This window comes from Palaemon carinicauda, chromosome 39 (assembly GCF_036898095.1).
Source record: "Palaemon carinicauda isolate YSFRI2023 chromosome 39, ASM3689809v2, whole genome shotgun sequence".
In the NCBI taxonomy this organism is placed as follows: Eukaryota; Metazoa; Arthropoda; class Malacostraca; order Decapoda; family Palaemonidae; genus Palaemon; species Palaemon carinicauda.
In genome coordinates this window covers 24,228,446-24,245,733 of record NC_090763.1, presented here as the reverse complement: position 1 = coordinate 24,245,733, position 17,288 = coordinate 24,228,446, and the positions used below count along the sequence as shown (strand labels likewise).

The window sequence follows — 17,288 nt, the reverse complement described above, 5'->3', positions numbered from 1 at the left end:
TCTTCCTTTTCCTTAACTTCTTTGTAAGAGAAACATTTGCCCTGGCTCTTTCCACCAACAATTGGTAAAAGCTGCTGACTACAAAGAGAATTAATGTAGAGAAACTTCCCTATGTAAATTTATTCCAGATTGCAAGATGCCAGCACATTACCTGGTATTTTGGCTTGAGCTTCATCTTTGCAAAGTTCTGGACAGCCTATGTAGGCTTACAAACTGACATGGCAATAGCTGTGCAGACAGTCTGTGATCCAATGGTAGCTTCAACTTCCAGAGAAGAAAAAAAAAAAGAAAAAAAGAAAAAAGCAGCAGCATTGAATTCCATCATCTCAATTGTCTCTTCGTAATACTGTAGGTAATAGGTTGGCCAGGGTACCAGCCACCCATTGAGATACTACCACTAGAGAGTTATTGGGTTCTTTGATTGGCCAGACAGTACTAATGGAATCCCCCTCTCTCTGGTTACGGTTACTGGCCTATTCTTTCTATATTCTCCGCTGTCCTCATACACCTGACAACACTAAGTTACCAAACAATTCTTCTTCGCTCCAGGAGTTAACTTCTGTACTGTAATTGTTCAGTGGCCTCTTTCCTCTTGGTAAGGGTAGAAGAAACTCTTTAGCTATGATAAGCAGCTCTTCTAGGAGGAGGACACTCCAAAATCAAACCATTGTTCTCCGGTCTTGGGTAGTGCCATAGCCTCTATACCATTGCCTTTCACTGTTTTGGATTAGAGTTCTCTTGCGTGGGGGTACACTTAGGCACGCTGTCTGTCTTGTTTCTCTTCCTCTTGTTTCTTGAAGTTTTTATAGTTTATATGTGAAGGATCTAATTTAATAGTGTTACAGTTCTTGAAATATTTTATTTTCATTGTTTATTTTTATCTTGTTTATTTATATCCTTTTTTCACCAAGCTATTTTTCCCTGTTGGAGCCCTTGGGCTTATAGCTTCTTGCTTTTCCAACAAGGATTATAGCCTAGCTTGTAATAATAATAATAATAATAATTAATTAATTAATAAGGGTTAGGTTGGGTAGGGAATGTTGGGCGTTTGTCAGTGCGTATGGGCCAGGTAGTGAGAAAAGTGAAGAAGAGCGGAATGAGTTCTGGAATGAATTAACTAGGTGTGTAGAAGGACTGGGTAGAAGGAATTATGTAGTTGTCATGGGTGACTTAAATGCTAGAGTGGGCGCTGGAGAGGTAGAAGGTGTCATTGGGAAGTATGGCGTACCAGGTGAAAATGAGAGTGGTGAGAGACTGGTAGATATGTGTGTTGAACAAGAGATGGTAATAAGTGCTAGCTTTTTTAAAAAGAAAGATAAAAATAAGTATACATGGGTAAGAGTGGCAAATGGAAGAGTAGTAGAAAGGGCATTAATGGATTATGTGTTGATAACTAAAAGAATGTTTGGAAGATTGAAAGACGTGCACGTGTTTAGGGGTATGGCTAACGGTATGTCTGATCATTTTTTGGTGGAAGGAAAATTAGTTGTAGCAAAAGAGTGGGGGAATAGAGTAGGTGGATGTAAAAGGGAGCTAGTGAGGGTTGAAGAGCTAATAAAACCGGGAGTAAAAAGTAAATATCAGGAAAGGTTGAAAATGGCATATGACGAGGTGAGAGTAAGAGAAACTGGTAATTTAGAGGAGGAGTGGAAGTTAGCAAAAGAAAATTTTGTTGGGATTGCAAGTGATGTATGCGGCAAGAAGGTTGTTGGAGGCAGCATGAGGAAGGGCAGTGAATGGTGGAATGAAGGAGTGAAGGTAAAAGTGGAAGATAAAAAGAGGGCTTTTGGAGAATGGCTGCAGAGTAATAGTATAGAGAAGTATGAAAAATATAGAGAGAAAAATGTGGAAGTAAAGCGCAAGGTACGTGAGGAAAAGAGGGCAGCTGACCTGAGGTGAGGTCAGGGACTGGGTCAGTCATATGAAGAAAGTAAGAAGAAGTTTTGGAAAGAAGTGAAGAGAGTAAGGAAGGCTGGTGCAAGAATTGAAGAGACAGTGAAAGATGGAAATGGAAGGTTGTTAAAAGGAGAGGAGGCAAGGAAAAGGTGGGCGGAATATTTTGAAAGTTTGCTGAATGTTGAGGATAATAAGGAGGCAGATATAATTGCTGTTCCAGGTGTTGAGGTGCCAGTGATGGGAGATGAGAATGAGAGAGAGATTACAATAGAGGAAGTGAGGAGAGCACTAGATGAAACGAGAGTAGGAAAAGCATCTGGTATGGATGGTGTGAAAGCTGAGATGTTGAAGGAAGGGGGTGTGACTGTACTTGAATGGTTGGTGAGATTGTTTAATATGTGTTTTGTGTTGTCAATGGTACCAGTAGATTGGGTTTGTGCATGTATTGTACCACTATATAAGGGTAAGGGAGATGTGCATGAGTGTTGTAATTCAAGAGGTATTAGTTTGTTGAGTGTAGTTGGAAAAGTGTATGGTAGAGTAATGATTAATAGGATTAAGGATAAAACAGGGAATGCAATCTTGGAAGTACAGGGTGGTTTTAGAAGAGGTAGGGGTTGTATGAATCAGATTTTTACAGTTAGGCAGATATGCGAGAAATATTTAGCAAAAGGTAAGGAGGTGTATGTTGCGTTTATGGATCTGGAGAAAGCATATGATAGAGTTGATAGGGAAGCAATGTGGAATGTAATGAGGTTATATGGAGTTGGTGGAAGGTTGTTGCAAGCAGTGAAAAGTTTCTACAAAGGTAGTAAAGCATGTGTTAGAATAGGAAATGAAGTGAGCGATTGGTTTCCGGTGAGAGTGGGGCTGAGACAGGGATGTGTGATGTCGCCGTGGTTGTTTTTAACTTGTATGTTGATGGAGTGGTGAGAGAGGTGAATGCTCGAGTGCTTGGACGAGGATTAAAACTGGTAGGCGAGAATGATCATGAATGGGAGGTAAATCAGTTGTTGTTTGCGGATGATACTGTACTGGTAGCAGACACAGAAGAGAAGCTTGACTGACTAGTGACAGAATTTGGAAGGGTGTGTGAGAGAAGGAAGTTGAGAGTTAATGTGGGTAAGAGTAAGGTTATGAGATGTACGAGAAGGGAAGGTGGTGCAAGGTTGAATGTCATGTTGAATGGAGAGTTACTTGAGGAGGTGGATCAGTTTAAGTACTTGGGGTCTGTTGTTGCAGCAAATGGTGGAGTGGAAGCAGATGTACGTCAGAGAGTGACTGAAGGTTGCAAAGTGTTGGGGGCAGTTAAGGGAGTAGTAAAAAATAGAGGGTTGGGCATGAATTTAAAGAGAGTTCTGTATGCGAAAGTGATTGTACCAACTGTGATGTATGGATCGGAGTTGTTTGGAATGAAAGTGATGGAGAGACAGAAATTGAATGTGTTTGAGATGAAGTGTCTAAGGAGTATGGCTGGTGTATCTCGAGTAGATAGGGTAGGAACGAAGTGGTGAGGGTGAGAACGGGTGTAAGAAATGAGTTAGCGGCTAGAGTGGATATGAATGTGCTGAGGTGGTTTGGCCATGTTGAGAGAATGGAAAATGGCTCTCTGCTAAAGAAGGTGATGAATGCAAGAGTTGATGGGAGAAGTACAAGAGGAAGGCCAAGGTTTGGGTGGATGGATGGTGTGAAGAAAGCTCTGGGTGATAGGAGGATAGATATGAGAGAGGCAAGAGAGCGTGCTAGAAATAGGAATGAATGACGAGCGAGTGTGACGCAGTTCCGGTAGGCCCTGCTGCTTCCTCTGGTGCCTTAGATGACCGCGGAGGTAGCAGCAGTAGGGGATTCAGCATTATGAAGCTTCATCTGTGGTGGATAATGTGGGAGGTTGGGCTGTGGCACCCTAGCAGTACCAGCTGAACTATGCTGAGTCCCTGGTTAGGCTGGAGGAACGTAGAGAGTAGAGGTCCCCTTTTTTGTTGTTTCATTGTTGATGTCGGCTACCCCCCAAAATTGGGGGAGGGGCCTTTGGTATATGTATGTATGTAATAATAATAATAATAATAATAATTATTAATAATATAAGTATCCAGTTTTCTGGGGAGGAAGACCTCATGAAACCCTTGCAGTTCCATGAAGTCTTCAAACCCTTAATTATATCCATATAAAAAATGGATTACAATCTTGGGGAAGAGTGGAATCCACTTCCAGCATCAGATCCCCCAGGGATTTCTTACTTACCTTGATCATTTAAACCTAGAATGGTGTTTTCTGGCCTGTCAATGCCATCCCCCACAAGTGTACTCGGCCCCACCATAACATTAAGCAAGGAAGAAATACATCTCATATTCTTACTTGTGATTTTAGCTTTTCATTTGAAAAATTAGGACTTTTGTAGAAAACTTTTTAAGTTCTGTATATACATATGTATGAAAATCATGTTATATATCTAAATTTTATACTATTTGTATTTGGCTTTACCTGTACAAAAAGTACATATCTGTGCACTGATTTTGTAACTATAACTGTGTACTAAATATACATTTTTTAAGCACAGTATAGTTCTACTTTACATAAATTTTTATTAAACTGAGTAAATAGATTTTTACCTTGCAAAATTTCATATATTTTCAGGATATCAAACCTGGGAATGTTTGGAATTTCTGAGTTCAGTGCAATCATAAACCCTCCACAGTGTGGTATCTTGGCAGTTGGTGGGAGTAGATTATCTTGTGGTAAGTGCATATAATGCTTCAAATTATTGTCTTAAAAAGTAAGCTTCAAATTACACTTGATCAGTGTTTTAGTTTGCTACCCATACATATAAATTTTATCTTTATTAACTATATATATATATATTGTACAATACTGTGGTACATACTTAAAATATTTCTCAATGAAGTTTAATGTGTAACAATTTTTTGTCATAATGATTTCAAGTTGAGCAATACAAGTACAAAAGGCATATTTAGTTTTATGGTTTTATGAAGTCAATTTCTTATTTAGGTATTGAATTTGGCATTTTTTAAAAATGTAATTTGTAAGGAAATTGTATTGTTTTTATTTCCACATAGGTGTAAGTGTATCGATTTTTACCACCAGAAACAGTAATTACATTGGTGCTATTTTTCTGCAGATGAGTCTGGTCATCCTGTGACATTCATGAGAGCCACTCTCTCTTACGATCGTGCAGGTGTTGATGATGAAATTGCGGCACAATTTCTTAATACACTCAAGTCTCTTCTAGAAAATCCTTCAACATTGTTACTTGGATCTCATTCATCCATAAATCATCCATTGGCAGCTTTGTTATAAATAGTGTCGTAAAGTTATAGTTTTTTTTTTATTGTAGGGAACCAAAAACTATAGTGTACACAAGTTAAATTATGGTCCAATATTTGAAATTAAATGGCTTCTCTGGGATGTTGAAAAGTAAAAATTGAGAGTTTTTTAAATTATAATTTATACAGTCACAGAAGCAATGAATTTGTTGTTATATAACTTCAGATAGTAACAAAGTACAGTACAGTAATGTAGAGCTAATCTTTTTACCAGTGTTGTATATATGTTCATTTGTGTACAGTACTATTATTAAGGATTATATTATATATATTATTTACAAAAGATATTTATTTTAAAATTCCCAACTCGGGAGAGATTGGTGATGAATTTTATATTGGAACTGGTGTCAGAAAGAGTTAAAGGTGCTTCAAAAACATTAAACATGAAACCATTCAGTTTGCAGATATTATACAAGGAAAACAAAACTTTCCTCTCTCTCTTTTGCCTGCTACCTTGAACCTTTAATGGCATCAAATGACTGTATTGTAGAGTTTAAGGTTCTGTTGAAATTTGTGATGAAAAGTTTTGGGCAATATTAAAAAGGTATTTTTTTTTTAACCCAATTAATGTTGCAATGTATTTCTATCTTTATTTAACCATAATATTCTTCTTGATTCAAAATTTTAGAAAGATGCAAGGCTTTAAAGGTTACTGGCAATCATTATAACAGCTTTATTTAATACCTGGTGGCCTTACTAAGCTGAAGAAAGAAAGGATAAGTTTTTGAAAATTATAATTTCACTAATAAAATTCATGTATCATACACTGGAAACAAAGTAAAGCATTGTTTGTGGAAATTCACTGCAGTATATTAATCTAAGATTCATTCATTGTCCATTTAAAGGATGCTTGGTTAGGTTTCACAACATATTTATATGAAAAATCATGAACTAACCAAAATTTACCATGAAAAAGTAGTTTTGAAAGATTTATTCTGTTTGACCTGCTAGAGTAAAACATTTTTGCCAAGCGAAAATCAAGTACCTGCCAGAGTAACGAGGTTTTACCAAGAAAAAATCATACCTGCCAGAGTATAGAGTTTTTACCAAGAGAAAATTAAGGACTTGTTTGAGTAGATGGATTTTACCAAAAGAAATTCAAGGACCTGTGAGTGAAGAGATTTTACCAAGAGAAAATCAAGGACCTGTTTGAGTGAGATTTTACCAAGAGAAAATCCAGGACCTGTTTGAGTGAAGCGATTTTGCCAGGGAAACTCACGGACCTGTTTTAGTAAAGAGTTTTTACCAAGACCTGTTTGAGTAATGAGTTTTTACCCAGAGAAAATCAAGGAAAAATCTGTAAAGATATGGAAATTGAATTAGAAGCAATGAAACTTTAGTTCAAGGTAATTTGACAAATATTTGTAGTTATAAAAAGTATATTAACATAATAGAAGGAAGGGGAATATACCAGAGGTAAGGAACTGACAACACACTAGATATGAAAAAATGTGAAGGTGATATAACTAGCCGTCTAGATAAAAAAATGCTGAAAGTACATCATAAAAATTGGAGTTAAGATAGTAACTAGTAAGACTAAAAGTAAGAGACAAATGCAGATAATGAAATAAATCAATACATTGTTATGAAAAGACAAAAAACTGTAAGGAATAAAAGAATTTTAACAAGACTACAAAGGTTTTAAAAGTTGCGCATGAATGGCAGAGGCAAGGGAAAGTAAGTTAGGACCAGGAAGGGCCAGGCAATGGGTGTTGATAACTCAGCAGGTAGAGCTATAGGCTCCCAAAACCCCCATCCCTAGCTCAAAAGGAAGGCGAGGTTGCAGGCACTTCAAGAAGCTACTGAGAGCTTGATCAGGTCTCAAGCACCCTTCCAACAGATCTTATATGTGTGGGATTAAAGATGGAAAAACTTTTTCATATTGGAGAGATACTACAATGAACCTTTAGTAATATTTACTTAATGTCTTTCTAGGAGAGAGATTGCCAATAACCACCGTCCTCATAAGGGAATAGTATTATCCCATTACCAAAAGGGGATTAGAAATAATCCCTTGGGAAAATTTTGCAACGCTCGCCTAATAGAAAAGGATTAGTAACACTTTCTCCTAAAGGATTTAGCAATACCCCTTCCTGGAAAGGATTTGGGAATACTGTACCTTTTACTTGAAGAGAGATTGGCAATACCCCTTCTGGAATGGATTGTAATTGTCATATTTTACCAAATGTAAGAAGGGATTCTGGTTGTTAAGTGGACAAAACAGATTTAGAGTAACTGGTTGCTACCAAATCATCCAAATACAGTCGGATATCTTCAGAGGTTTAATGTACAAGTACCAAATCATTCTGGAATGAAAGTTCACAGTAAAGATTTATTCCCTATGAGAGAGTATAACCAGTATATTGCGAAGGATGTTATAAAATTACAAAGATTAAGCTAAATAAGTTGACCAGCCATGCAACCTCCTAGCGACCAGCCAGTGAACTACCAGATGGTATGTTTACGCCTCGATAAAATTTTTGACTGCCATGTTCCTGCTTTAGCTGTAAGTATTCTATCTCCTATAGTAAAGGATGATAGTTTTTATTATGGCGTAGGAACAAATATTCATTATACATCTTCTCTATAGGTGTATATATATACAGATATGTATTATATACATACAGTACATTATGTATACAGTATAAAATCCGACTTACAACAAAAATTGACTCGTACAACAGTTTGGGAACAGATCCCCGTCGTAACCTGAGGACCTCTTGTAGTGTCAAGTGCCTGACTAAAAAACATAGCTAGGCAGTCTACTACTTTCTATTTACCACTTAGTGTGCTGAGTGTATTGCAAAATCATGTTCAAACACTCTAAAAAAGTGAACACATATTACAGGGATGTCAGCTTGAAACATACATATAAAGTTATGAATGTAATATTGCATTCAAGGTGGTACTGAGTGGATCACAGTAAATGTGTTATCACAGGTGATGCATAACAAGTTCATGCCTTGAGTAAATTGGCATAAAAATAGTCAGTCAATGACAGTGGAAAATAATGTAGAGTATTAAAGTAGTAGTTTTCATCATATTGAACATCAACAATCACCAAATTCATTATACAGCAAGTACAATAGTGAAGTTCATATGAATTTGTCCAAATTCAAGTTTTTAAATAACGCACAGTACAGCGTATTTCTGTCGACATAAAGGACCGCACATATTTCTAACTTGGTAGATAAAATTTCCAAAGCAGATGAATATTTCAGATTCTTTGCATTCAAGACAGTTTTATGTCCAGTTAAGCAAGTGATTTCCATCTAACCAATACTGATTCTACTGCTTCATATTACCAAATTAAGTTAAAAACTTGCAAACAGCAAGTAAACTAAAATATACTACTGAATCCAATGCTACCATAAACTAATGAACCCTGTTTCAAAATTCAGTTATATGCAGTCAGCCTACTACAAACCTTGCACAAATGTGCTACTTATAAAATACTACTCACCTATTACTAATTTTTTAAGTCTTCATGATGCAAATCTTTACAAATTAAAGTCAGTCTCTTAAATTTTAACTGTCAAGCCAATTTTCAATTATGTAGTTAACAGCTTCAGCAAAATTTTCAGCAACATATGAAGGCTTGAGGTCTATGTTGGATTCATCCCCTTCTCTGTATTTACCAGTCTTGACAAGTATTCCTTGGAGTCCAGCTCTGATAGCACCCTGAACATCATCACGTGCATCCTGTTGTGGTAGAAGTTCATGATTAAAGTCTATAAAACAGCCAACCATGAAAAAAATTTGCAAAGTTGAAATATATTACAGAAAGTATTTTACAGAAACTGGGATAATTATTCATTCTCCAACACTACCAGGGCACCAGCCACCCATCGAGGTACTACCACTAGAGAGTTATTGGTTTCTTTGACTGGCCAGATAGTACTACATTGGATCCTTCTCTCTAATTATGGCTCATTTTTTCTTTGCCTACACATACACTGAATAGTCTGGCCTATTCTTTCACATGCTCCCCTGTCCTCATACACCTAACAAAACTGAAATTGCCAAACAATTCTTCTTTGTTCAAGAGGTTAACTACTCGAATGTAATTGTTCAGTGGCTACTTTCCTCTTGATGAGGGTAGAAGAGACTCGCTAACTATGGTAAGCAGCTCTTCTACGAGAAGAACACTCCAAAATTAAACTATTGTTCTCAAGTCTTGGGTAGTGCCATAGCCTCTGTACCATGGTCTTTCACTGTCTTGGGGTAGAGTTCTCTTGCTTGAGGGTACACTCGGGCACACTAATCTATCTTCTCTCTTCCTCTTTATTTTTGTGGAAGTTTTTTATATTTATATATGAAATATCTACTGTATTTTAATGTTTTTACTGTTCTTAAAATATTTCATTTTACCTATTCATTACTTCTCTTGTAGTTTGTTTAATTCTTTATTTCCTTTCCTCACTAGGCTATTTTTCCCTGTTAGAGCCATTGGGATTATACCATCCTGCTTTTCCTACTCGGGTTGTAGCTTAGCTGGTAATAATAATAAACTTCTCTTTTAACAAGACCATTTCTAATCTATTTGTTAAGAATCATCAACATAAGTCAAATGTCAAAATCTTATATCAAAATACAGTATAAATGAAATGATACACTTAACAAATACATATGAAATATCCATTAGTAGCTTTTTCATTGGTTAAGTAATTTTAGTTCATGTGACTACGTTTTAAAAAAGAAACAAAGGAATACAAAACAATTCTGACACCAAATTTTACTTATTTTCCTCAAGGATCCAAAATTTCCTAGTAAACTTTACACACCCTGGAACCTATGACCTTTGTGAGTTAGTGGGGTTAGTGTTGTCACTGCATTCAAGCAATTCACTGTATGGATTACTTAAAGGTCTTTACAGGGTCCTAACTTCTGTCAGATCAGAAATGAAACTATAAGAGAGATTACTCGAGTGCATTATGTGGATGAGATCATGGTGATGGGTAGATGGAGATGGTTTGAGTCTGGACTGGCTGCAGACGGTTTCGCGGGACCAGGTCCCTTGAAACTGCAGCCTGCGCCTGGTGGATAATGGAGTCCTTCGAGTAAAGGCACCATTTATCCCATGCGGCCCGAACTTCCTCTGGTGGAAAGAGAGAAGTTGCAGCTCTAATAGGAGCGTTCCTGAGTGCCAGGGGCTCTCCTGAACCAATCTGTCTCGCCAAAAGAGCGGCTACTGCCTCGCGCTTTTTGAGGATCAGATTGGCATACTGGATAGCAAGCTGGTCCAAGAGAAAAGCAACAGCTTTCTCACCAGACAAAGCTAGGTCCCTGTACTGCTCCATGTGTTCGGGGGTAGCGAGCTTGGTGTTCCTCACGAACACTGTGGCCGTACCACACCAGTGGTCGAGCCACGAAGCAGCCTGGAGAGCAGCTACAGAAATGGACTCCATAGTTAAAATCTCAGAGGCCGAGAAGGAGACACTCTGAGATTTCAAACTCGACCGAAGAACCCCCAGCAAGCGCTCCCCGGTCGAGTGGGAGAGGACAAGACACACAAGACTCTGTGACGTAGTACCTCTTCTGTCGCTGGAGTGGTTAAGGGAGAAGCTTGTTCGAACCTTAGCTCCTAAGCGAGTCACCAATTCCTGCGATCTGGTCACTCACTCAGTCCAATGCTCAAGTAGCCTGTCTTGACCAGGGTAGCGTGATGGGCCGTGAACTACCTTCGGGAGCTCCCCATAGGATCTCCAAGTCTGTACACTTATCCTCAGACACTACCGTAGGAGGAGCCCGAAGGCCATTAATCTCACGCATGAGGTTAATGACCTCTAGGAGCGGCGACTCCACCTCGGAATCTTCCGTCTCCACAGCAGGAGAAGGTTATGGAGGTGGCTGATCCTTCGGTCCCGCTACATCCGGAGGTGTAGGGGAAGTGACATGCTGCATGGATGATGACATCCCCCATGAATACGCTCACTCTGGTCCTAAGACAGAACCAGGCGTGTATTCAGGAGTCGAGGAAGGACCCTGGCAGATTTCATCCCTGGCGGAATGCATCGAGGTTCCCATTGCGACCGAGTGCGTGACTGGTCGCTGCAACCCCCACAGAGCTCCCAAAGGAGCTTGAGCGCGAGCGGTGTCACTTGGAACTGCAGCGCTCACACCAGGTGTAGACAGGTTAGCCACGCGAGTGGTGTGCGCGGCCTCACCTGTTACATGGCCAGAAAGCATGGGGGTTGGCTGCACTTTGTGCGGCTGGTATGCGCGAGAGCTAGCCTGGTCACGCACGACTGGCCGGCTGACACGCGGGCTAAGCCACGAGGTGGCTCCATGTCGGGCCCCGAGTCGAGTGCGCGACTGTTTGGGCCTGCTCCCTTCTCATGTGACACACGAGTCGCGGAGTCGGTCCGCGTGGCTACCTCCGTGGAGGTATTCGTGCGTACTGCTGATTCTTCACGAGAGACCACAGCTGTGATTTCTTGTGCCGAAGCCGGGACTCTCAGTTCTCCGCTCTAGAGTGTTTCAACTCGAGTCTGAACAACAGGTCGGGGGCCCGAGGACCCGGTCACCGTGCTCTGGGAAACGATACCTACGCCCTCGAGCGCGGTTGTCGTGCATGAAGGCCTTGCGCGAGATTGGACGTGGACAATCCCACGAGCGCGGGGAACACGGGAATCTCTCGTGTCGCCCTCATCCTCTGGAAGAGAAGAGGTGTCTCAGGGCGCCATGTCCCTTCGACTGCAATTGGCCTTCCTGGCCCTCTTCGCTCTCCTCTTCTTCCCCTTAATCTTTCTCAATGGGGGAGAAGAGTCAGAGTCAGAAGATGAAGACAAAGAGGAGGAGAGAGAGGAGAAGGAACTAGGAGAACAACACCGCCCACGCTTCCTATTCTTGTGCCCCCTCCGAGGTACTAGAACGGTGGTCGAGGCAACAGCAGACGACACTGGACGAGGATGAACAAATGTATCTTTAGCTAAAATCAAAGTAGAGGGTGCACTGAATCTCTGCTTCGAAGCCGTAGGAGATACCTGAGCCATGTCCGTAGGAAGAGCCGTGGTCGGTGAACGTGGTGAACCTGAAAAACATATTGCATCAGCAGGAGTTTTAGCAGATTTTAAATTTAAATGACTTGCGGGCAAAGCTGTAAAGGGTTTGCCAGCAGTCGTTAACAAAATCTCAGTGTTTAAAACATTACTCTCCCTTGTTTTAACATGGAGTCCTGCAGTTATTTTACCCTTGGAAAAGTTTGTATTTTGCCAGGAACAAATGCTTTAACAGGTATATGGTCAACAACAACAGGGGCATCAGGGAGCATGGGAGTCGATAGTTATGAAATCAGTTACATTCATGTGTTCATCAACAATCGGATCATTCAAATGACGTTGTTCAAGCTCATCCGCCAGAGTTAAAAGGCGTTTTAACAAATTCAAGTCAGGCTTACCTGATAATCCGAGAGACACCCAAAGTTCCCCCATTTTCATCGGTATCCATGTCCCTCGAGATCGCCAAAGTAGTGGGAGCGCTAAAGTCACCCGCTCCCCCGTTGAAACCCGAGAAATCCCCGACAGGCTGTGAATCTGAGCTTCCCAAAATCATACTCACACCCTCCTCAGACTCGGAGAGAGCGTGAGTAGACTTCGCTGTGGCAGTCTCTTGAGACTCTCCAAAGCAGAAGAAGCTTTAGGGGACAAGTACAAGAGAAGGCAAAGGGCTGCAGCGTAGAGAGCGGAATGTAGCACATCCATCCAACTTGAGCTGAAGCGAGTGAAATGAGGAAAGTGGGCTGGCAGTGGGGGGGGAGGGGAGAGCTAAGCTCCACCCCATACCGCCAGCAACCAATCAGCACAACTGCCTGGTTTTCTTTCTCGTCGGCTGTTTCAGCTGCGCTGAAGCGAATTCCTATATTAAATGATTATGAGGTTTGTATATTGCGTCGGAACAATTGAAGCTTTTGGCACTTGTAGTGCAGATGATCCACTACAATAAATTGCAAAATCATCAACAAATAGTGACCCTTTCATGCCAAAAGGTAGGTGACATAGACTATTGATAAAGCAACAGTGAATAAGGTCATACGCTGCCTTGGGGAACTCCTTGCAAATAGGAAGAAGATAGTTCTGATTGACTGATTGATTGTTTTGAGGTTTTCTGGCATCCTGATATCTAAGGTCATTGATGCCGATATCATTTATTATAAATAAAGAATAAAAGAATATTCAATCAAAACCATAAAAGAAAAGATGTCATTTTAAAAGTTAAATAGCTTTCAGAAGGCCTACTTCTGAAGTAAAGCTAAAAATACTGCTAGCATGGTAGGCCACATCATGTCCAAGAATCTGGGCAAGGATGAACCTGCCATTCTCACCACGAGCCTCAAACAGATATCTATTTCTTTCACTACTATAAGTGGGGCATTCGGTCAACAAATGCCTCACTGTCAAGGGTACTAAATAGTCATTGCAATATGGCTGACATTGGCCAGTAAGCAGATATTCATGTGTAAACCGAGTGTGATCACTGCGGAGATGACAAAGAGTACTGTAGTCTCCCACTTTCGGGGCATCATGTTATACTTCCAAGGGGATATAGCGTTCGTTATTTCTTACATTTTATTTTCAACTAAAGTATCTCAATGCTGTTGCCAATTATTAGACATCAAATTCTTAATGTTGGGTAAACAACCATCACAAAGAATGGTATACCTTCTTGGTTACAATTGAGCTGCAGCATTCTTTGCCAGAAATCTGCCTCCTCGTTATACCTCTCAGTCTAATAAAAAGCCATTCGAAAATCTTTAAAACTAAAAGGTTACTGGAATTAAAAATATTCTAAAGCTTGAAGGACACTCCTTACATAACAAAAATGAGACTACTCTTACTTTAATAGAATGATTTGATACAAATTCTTCAATAAAAGAAAACACATGTCCTCCTATACCCCACAAGGCCAACTGCTTTAAAATACCACCCCTCCAGTTGTATCATATGCTTTTTGAGGTAAAAAAAAGACAGCAACCACCCCTCCAGTTGTATCATATGCTTTTTGAGGTAAAAAAAGACAGCAACCACCTGGTTTTAGTTAGAAAAGGAATATGACAAATTCGTAGATAATTTGTATTTTTCCTATCTATACAAACCTTAGCTATTTACATGGGGTAATTACTTTGGCGTAGCTGAAATGACGAGCCATAAGAATTTTAACGAGGGTTTACTACCCCTCCGCTAGTTAGCGGGGGGGTAGGGAGGGGTAGCTTGCTACCCCTCCTCCCTCACACACACAGTGAGTGCTTCACTTTACTTAGAGGTAAGACTTATCCCGGGGGACAGGGCTGGCGGGCAAATATGTGTAAATAGCTAAGGTTTGTATAGTTAGGAAAAATACAAATTATCTACGAATTTGTCATTTGTTCCGTAACTGAAATACAAACCACGCTATTTACATGGGGTGACTTAACCCTTAGGAAGGGTGGTAAGTCCCTGCCATACTGGCTTTGGCTTGCCCGGGAATTCCATATTCGAGTGTTTACGTACTCAGACAATAGGGAATCCCTGCTCCTCGCTAGCGGCTATGAAACTGCTGCGGCCTACGTATGGTGTGTGCGAAGGTGAAAAGTGACTCGTCCTAGGAAGTTGACCTGGAGTTCCTCAGATGGAAATCTAGGCTAGGACTCTCCCAATACCACCTCGTCAGGGTATGGGGACATGACAGTATTACACTTAATACTAGGTACACAAGGAAGCATGGTTTACCTACAGTGGTTTGAGGTCAGCTGTGCAGAGAACCCAGGATGCTGCTTTCTCCAAGGGAGGAGAGAATGAAGAAAAGAATAAGGGCCAGACATACCTTTTCATTCATGCAGACTAAAACCGGGTAACAATGCCCTCAACCTTCTGCTACTTGTCCATTAAGGAGCCTGAGGTTTAGACCAGCTGTTGTGCAGCCACCACAGGGCCGATAGAAAACGTATCGAGCCTCCTGTGGGTCACATCTTGCAGGTAGTGGGCTGTGAAGGTGGTCTGACGGACGATTAGCGAAATCTAACTGAGGCCCTTTGCGTCAATAGGTGTGGGAGAAGGAGATAATGATGATGATGATGATGATGATGATGATGAGTTTGAAAATTGGTTCTCTCCTTCAAAACCCAGTTAGCTCACTGGTTTGCTGCCTGATGGAATTGAAAATTCACTATCTTTCCATCAGCCAACATAATCACCTGTGCTTCAACATAGTCAGGTGTTGACAACCACATAGTCTCAGCAAAGTACATTACAGCACCTGACCACTGGCCAAGCCACAAGATTGCTTGGAGGGTTGCCATGAAAGAGTTTTCCATGGGCACAGACTCTGATCTGAGTCTCTCCAAGGGAGGTGTGCACACTGACGGGTCAACCTAAGAGGTACTGATGTTGAAGACTGCCATATACTGTAGAACCTTTGCTGCCACAAAAATGTTAGGGGTAGTATCTTGTTGGGGCAAGAGAATCCTGAGCCACCTCACTCTATGCAAGGGATGATGACTCAGCAGGTTGCTCAAAAGATCGAATCCACCAATGAAGGACCAGCTGGTTGCCATCAGAGAGAGAGAGAGTTCTGGTACCAATCAAACTAGAGACAGAAGAAATACCAAGTACCCTTCCATCTTTTGATCGTGGTAGAGTAATCTGCTGCATCATGCTTATGAGTACAGGACCATGTCCCCCCAGCCACCAACTCGTACACATAGGCTGCAAACAAGCACGCAATATTATCCTCAACAGGTGCAAACTTCTCAGTTTGGAATACTAAGGTATACATAACAGTAGAGGGAGTAGCACTACTCCCTCATCCAAATAAAAAAGATGAAGGATGGAGCCCAAGTTCCTCCAAAATAATTTCATTCATCTTCAGCCAGCCTGGTTTACTGTGGTAATCAAATCAAAGAAGAGCTTCTAGCATATGTTGGAGTGTGGCAATACCCTTACACTCCACCAAATCTATGAGAGTAAAGTGCTTAACAGTCTCTCCAGCATTGTTAAAAATTACATTGGACAAGATTAGCCTTGATCCTTCTCAAATAATACATGCACATTTTACACACCATGAACTACACTTCATATATGAGGATAATTAGGAACTTTCATGCCCCTAAAGTCAAGATCTATCACAGGTTTAGCCATAAATCGACCAATGTCCATTCCATAAGAATTCCTGCTTCGTTTCATCATTTATACAAAGCCAAAATCAACCATTCAATATAAAAAGTATTGGAAAATTATTAAATAGCCTTGGACAGGTCCCAACCGTACATCTGTACTCCGTATGGACAGAAAAAAAAGTGAAAAGTCTTTGACATGAGAGTGGGCATATGTGATCACCACCTATTGTTAATTACCTCGTTAACTATTTCAAAGGTCATTCCAACTCAGCTGAAAATAACCTCTATTTTAAAGGACAAAAGTTTTGTATATGTGTAAGAACAAACCAGGTTTGTATCTGTATACAATTATAACTACTGTACTGTACAGTATATATTTTTACAATTAGACATAACTAAGACCATTTCTGGTAGCAACTAAAATATGAATGCTGTATACTCACATCACCAATCATGACTGCTTCTGATGCTGGGCACTTCATATCTTCTAAGGCACTAAGGAAAAAAGAAGACTCAGGCTTTCCTACAACTTCAGCTTTGCATCCTGTCGGCATCAAAACATAAAGTACTGAGTCTTGTGACACACAATAATGTCAAACCACAATTTTATTCAAGTCACAATATTTTCATTTATGGGTATGAATTCAGTACTCCATTACTATCTTATGAACAAACATTGTACATACAGAGTATACAGACTAAGAGCTAAATACTTGAGTTGTTTTACATATATATATATAGATTAGAATTATGAGGTTAATTAGGCTCTTAAGGACTGCTCTCCAATGAAAATTTGAAAATCAAAGCAAAATAAAGAGTAAAGATCTTAGATGGCTAAGCAAGAGTAAACAAAAAAGAAAAAATTGAAATTGAAAGAAAACAAGCAATGCAGTCAAGTAGATGGGACAAACAGTGTGCAATGCAAAGCACACTGTAAGTGATAATCCCTAAAGGGTACA

At 40.2% G+C, this 17,288-nt stretch overlaps 2 protein-coding genes across 8 annotated transcripts in view; one reads left to right on the top strand and one right to left on the bottom strand.

Moving 5' to 3' along the window:
* The window catches only part of LOC137631084 (pyruvate dehydrogenase protein X component-like), a 61,723-nt gene extending 56,203 nt beyond the window's left edge, over positions 1–5,520 (top strand). For both annotated transcript variants that reach the window (XM_068362706.1, XM_068362705.1), the window contains exons 8-9: positions 4,531–4,631; positions 5,033–5,520. In XM_068362706.1, coding sequence (XP_068218807.1) covers positions 4,531–4,631; positions 5,033–5,211 — 280 coding nt within the window. In that variant the 3' untranslated portion in view covers positions 5,212–5,520. The remainder of the gene's footprint in view (positions 1–4,530; positions 4,632–5,032) is intronic.
* Positions 5,341–17,288, bottom strand: part of LOC137631085 (haloacid dehalogenase-like hydrolase domain-containing protein 2) — a 53,658-nt gene continuing 41,710 nt past the window's right edge. For 5 of the 6 annotated variants that reach the window (XM_068362707.1, XM_068362708.1, XM_068362709.1 and 2 more), the window contains exons 5-6: positions 16,773–16,873; positions 8,258–8,939 (exon numbers count right to left, since the gene is read on the bottom strand). In XM_068362707.1, the coding sequence (XP_068218808.1) occupies positions 8,766–8,939; positions 16,773–16,873 (275 nt within the window). In that variant the 3' untranslated portion in view covers positions 8,258–8,765. Of the gene's footprint in view, positions 6,535–8,257; positions 8,940–16,772; positions 16,874–17,288 lie in introns of those variants that run through there. The other variant, XR_011041850.1, reaches the window with a different exon arrangement.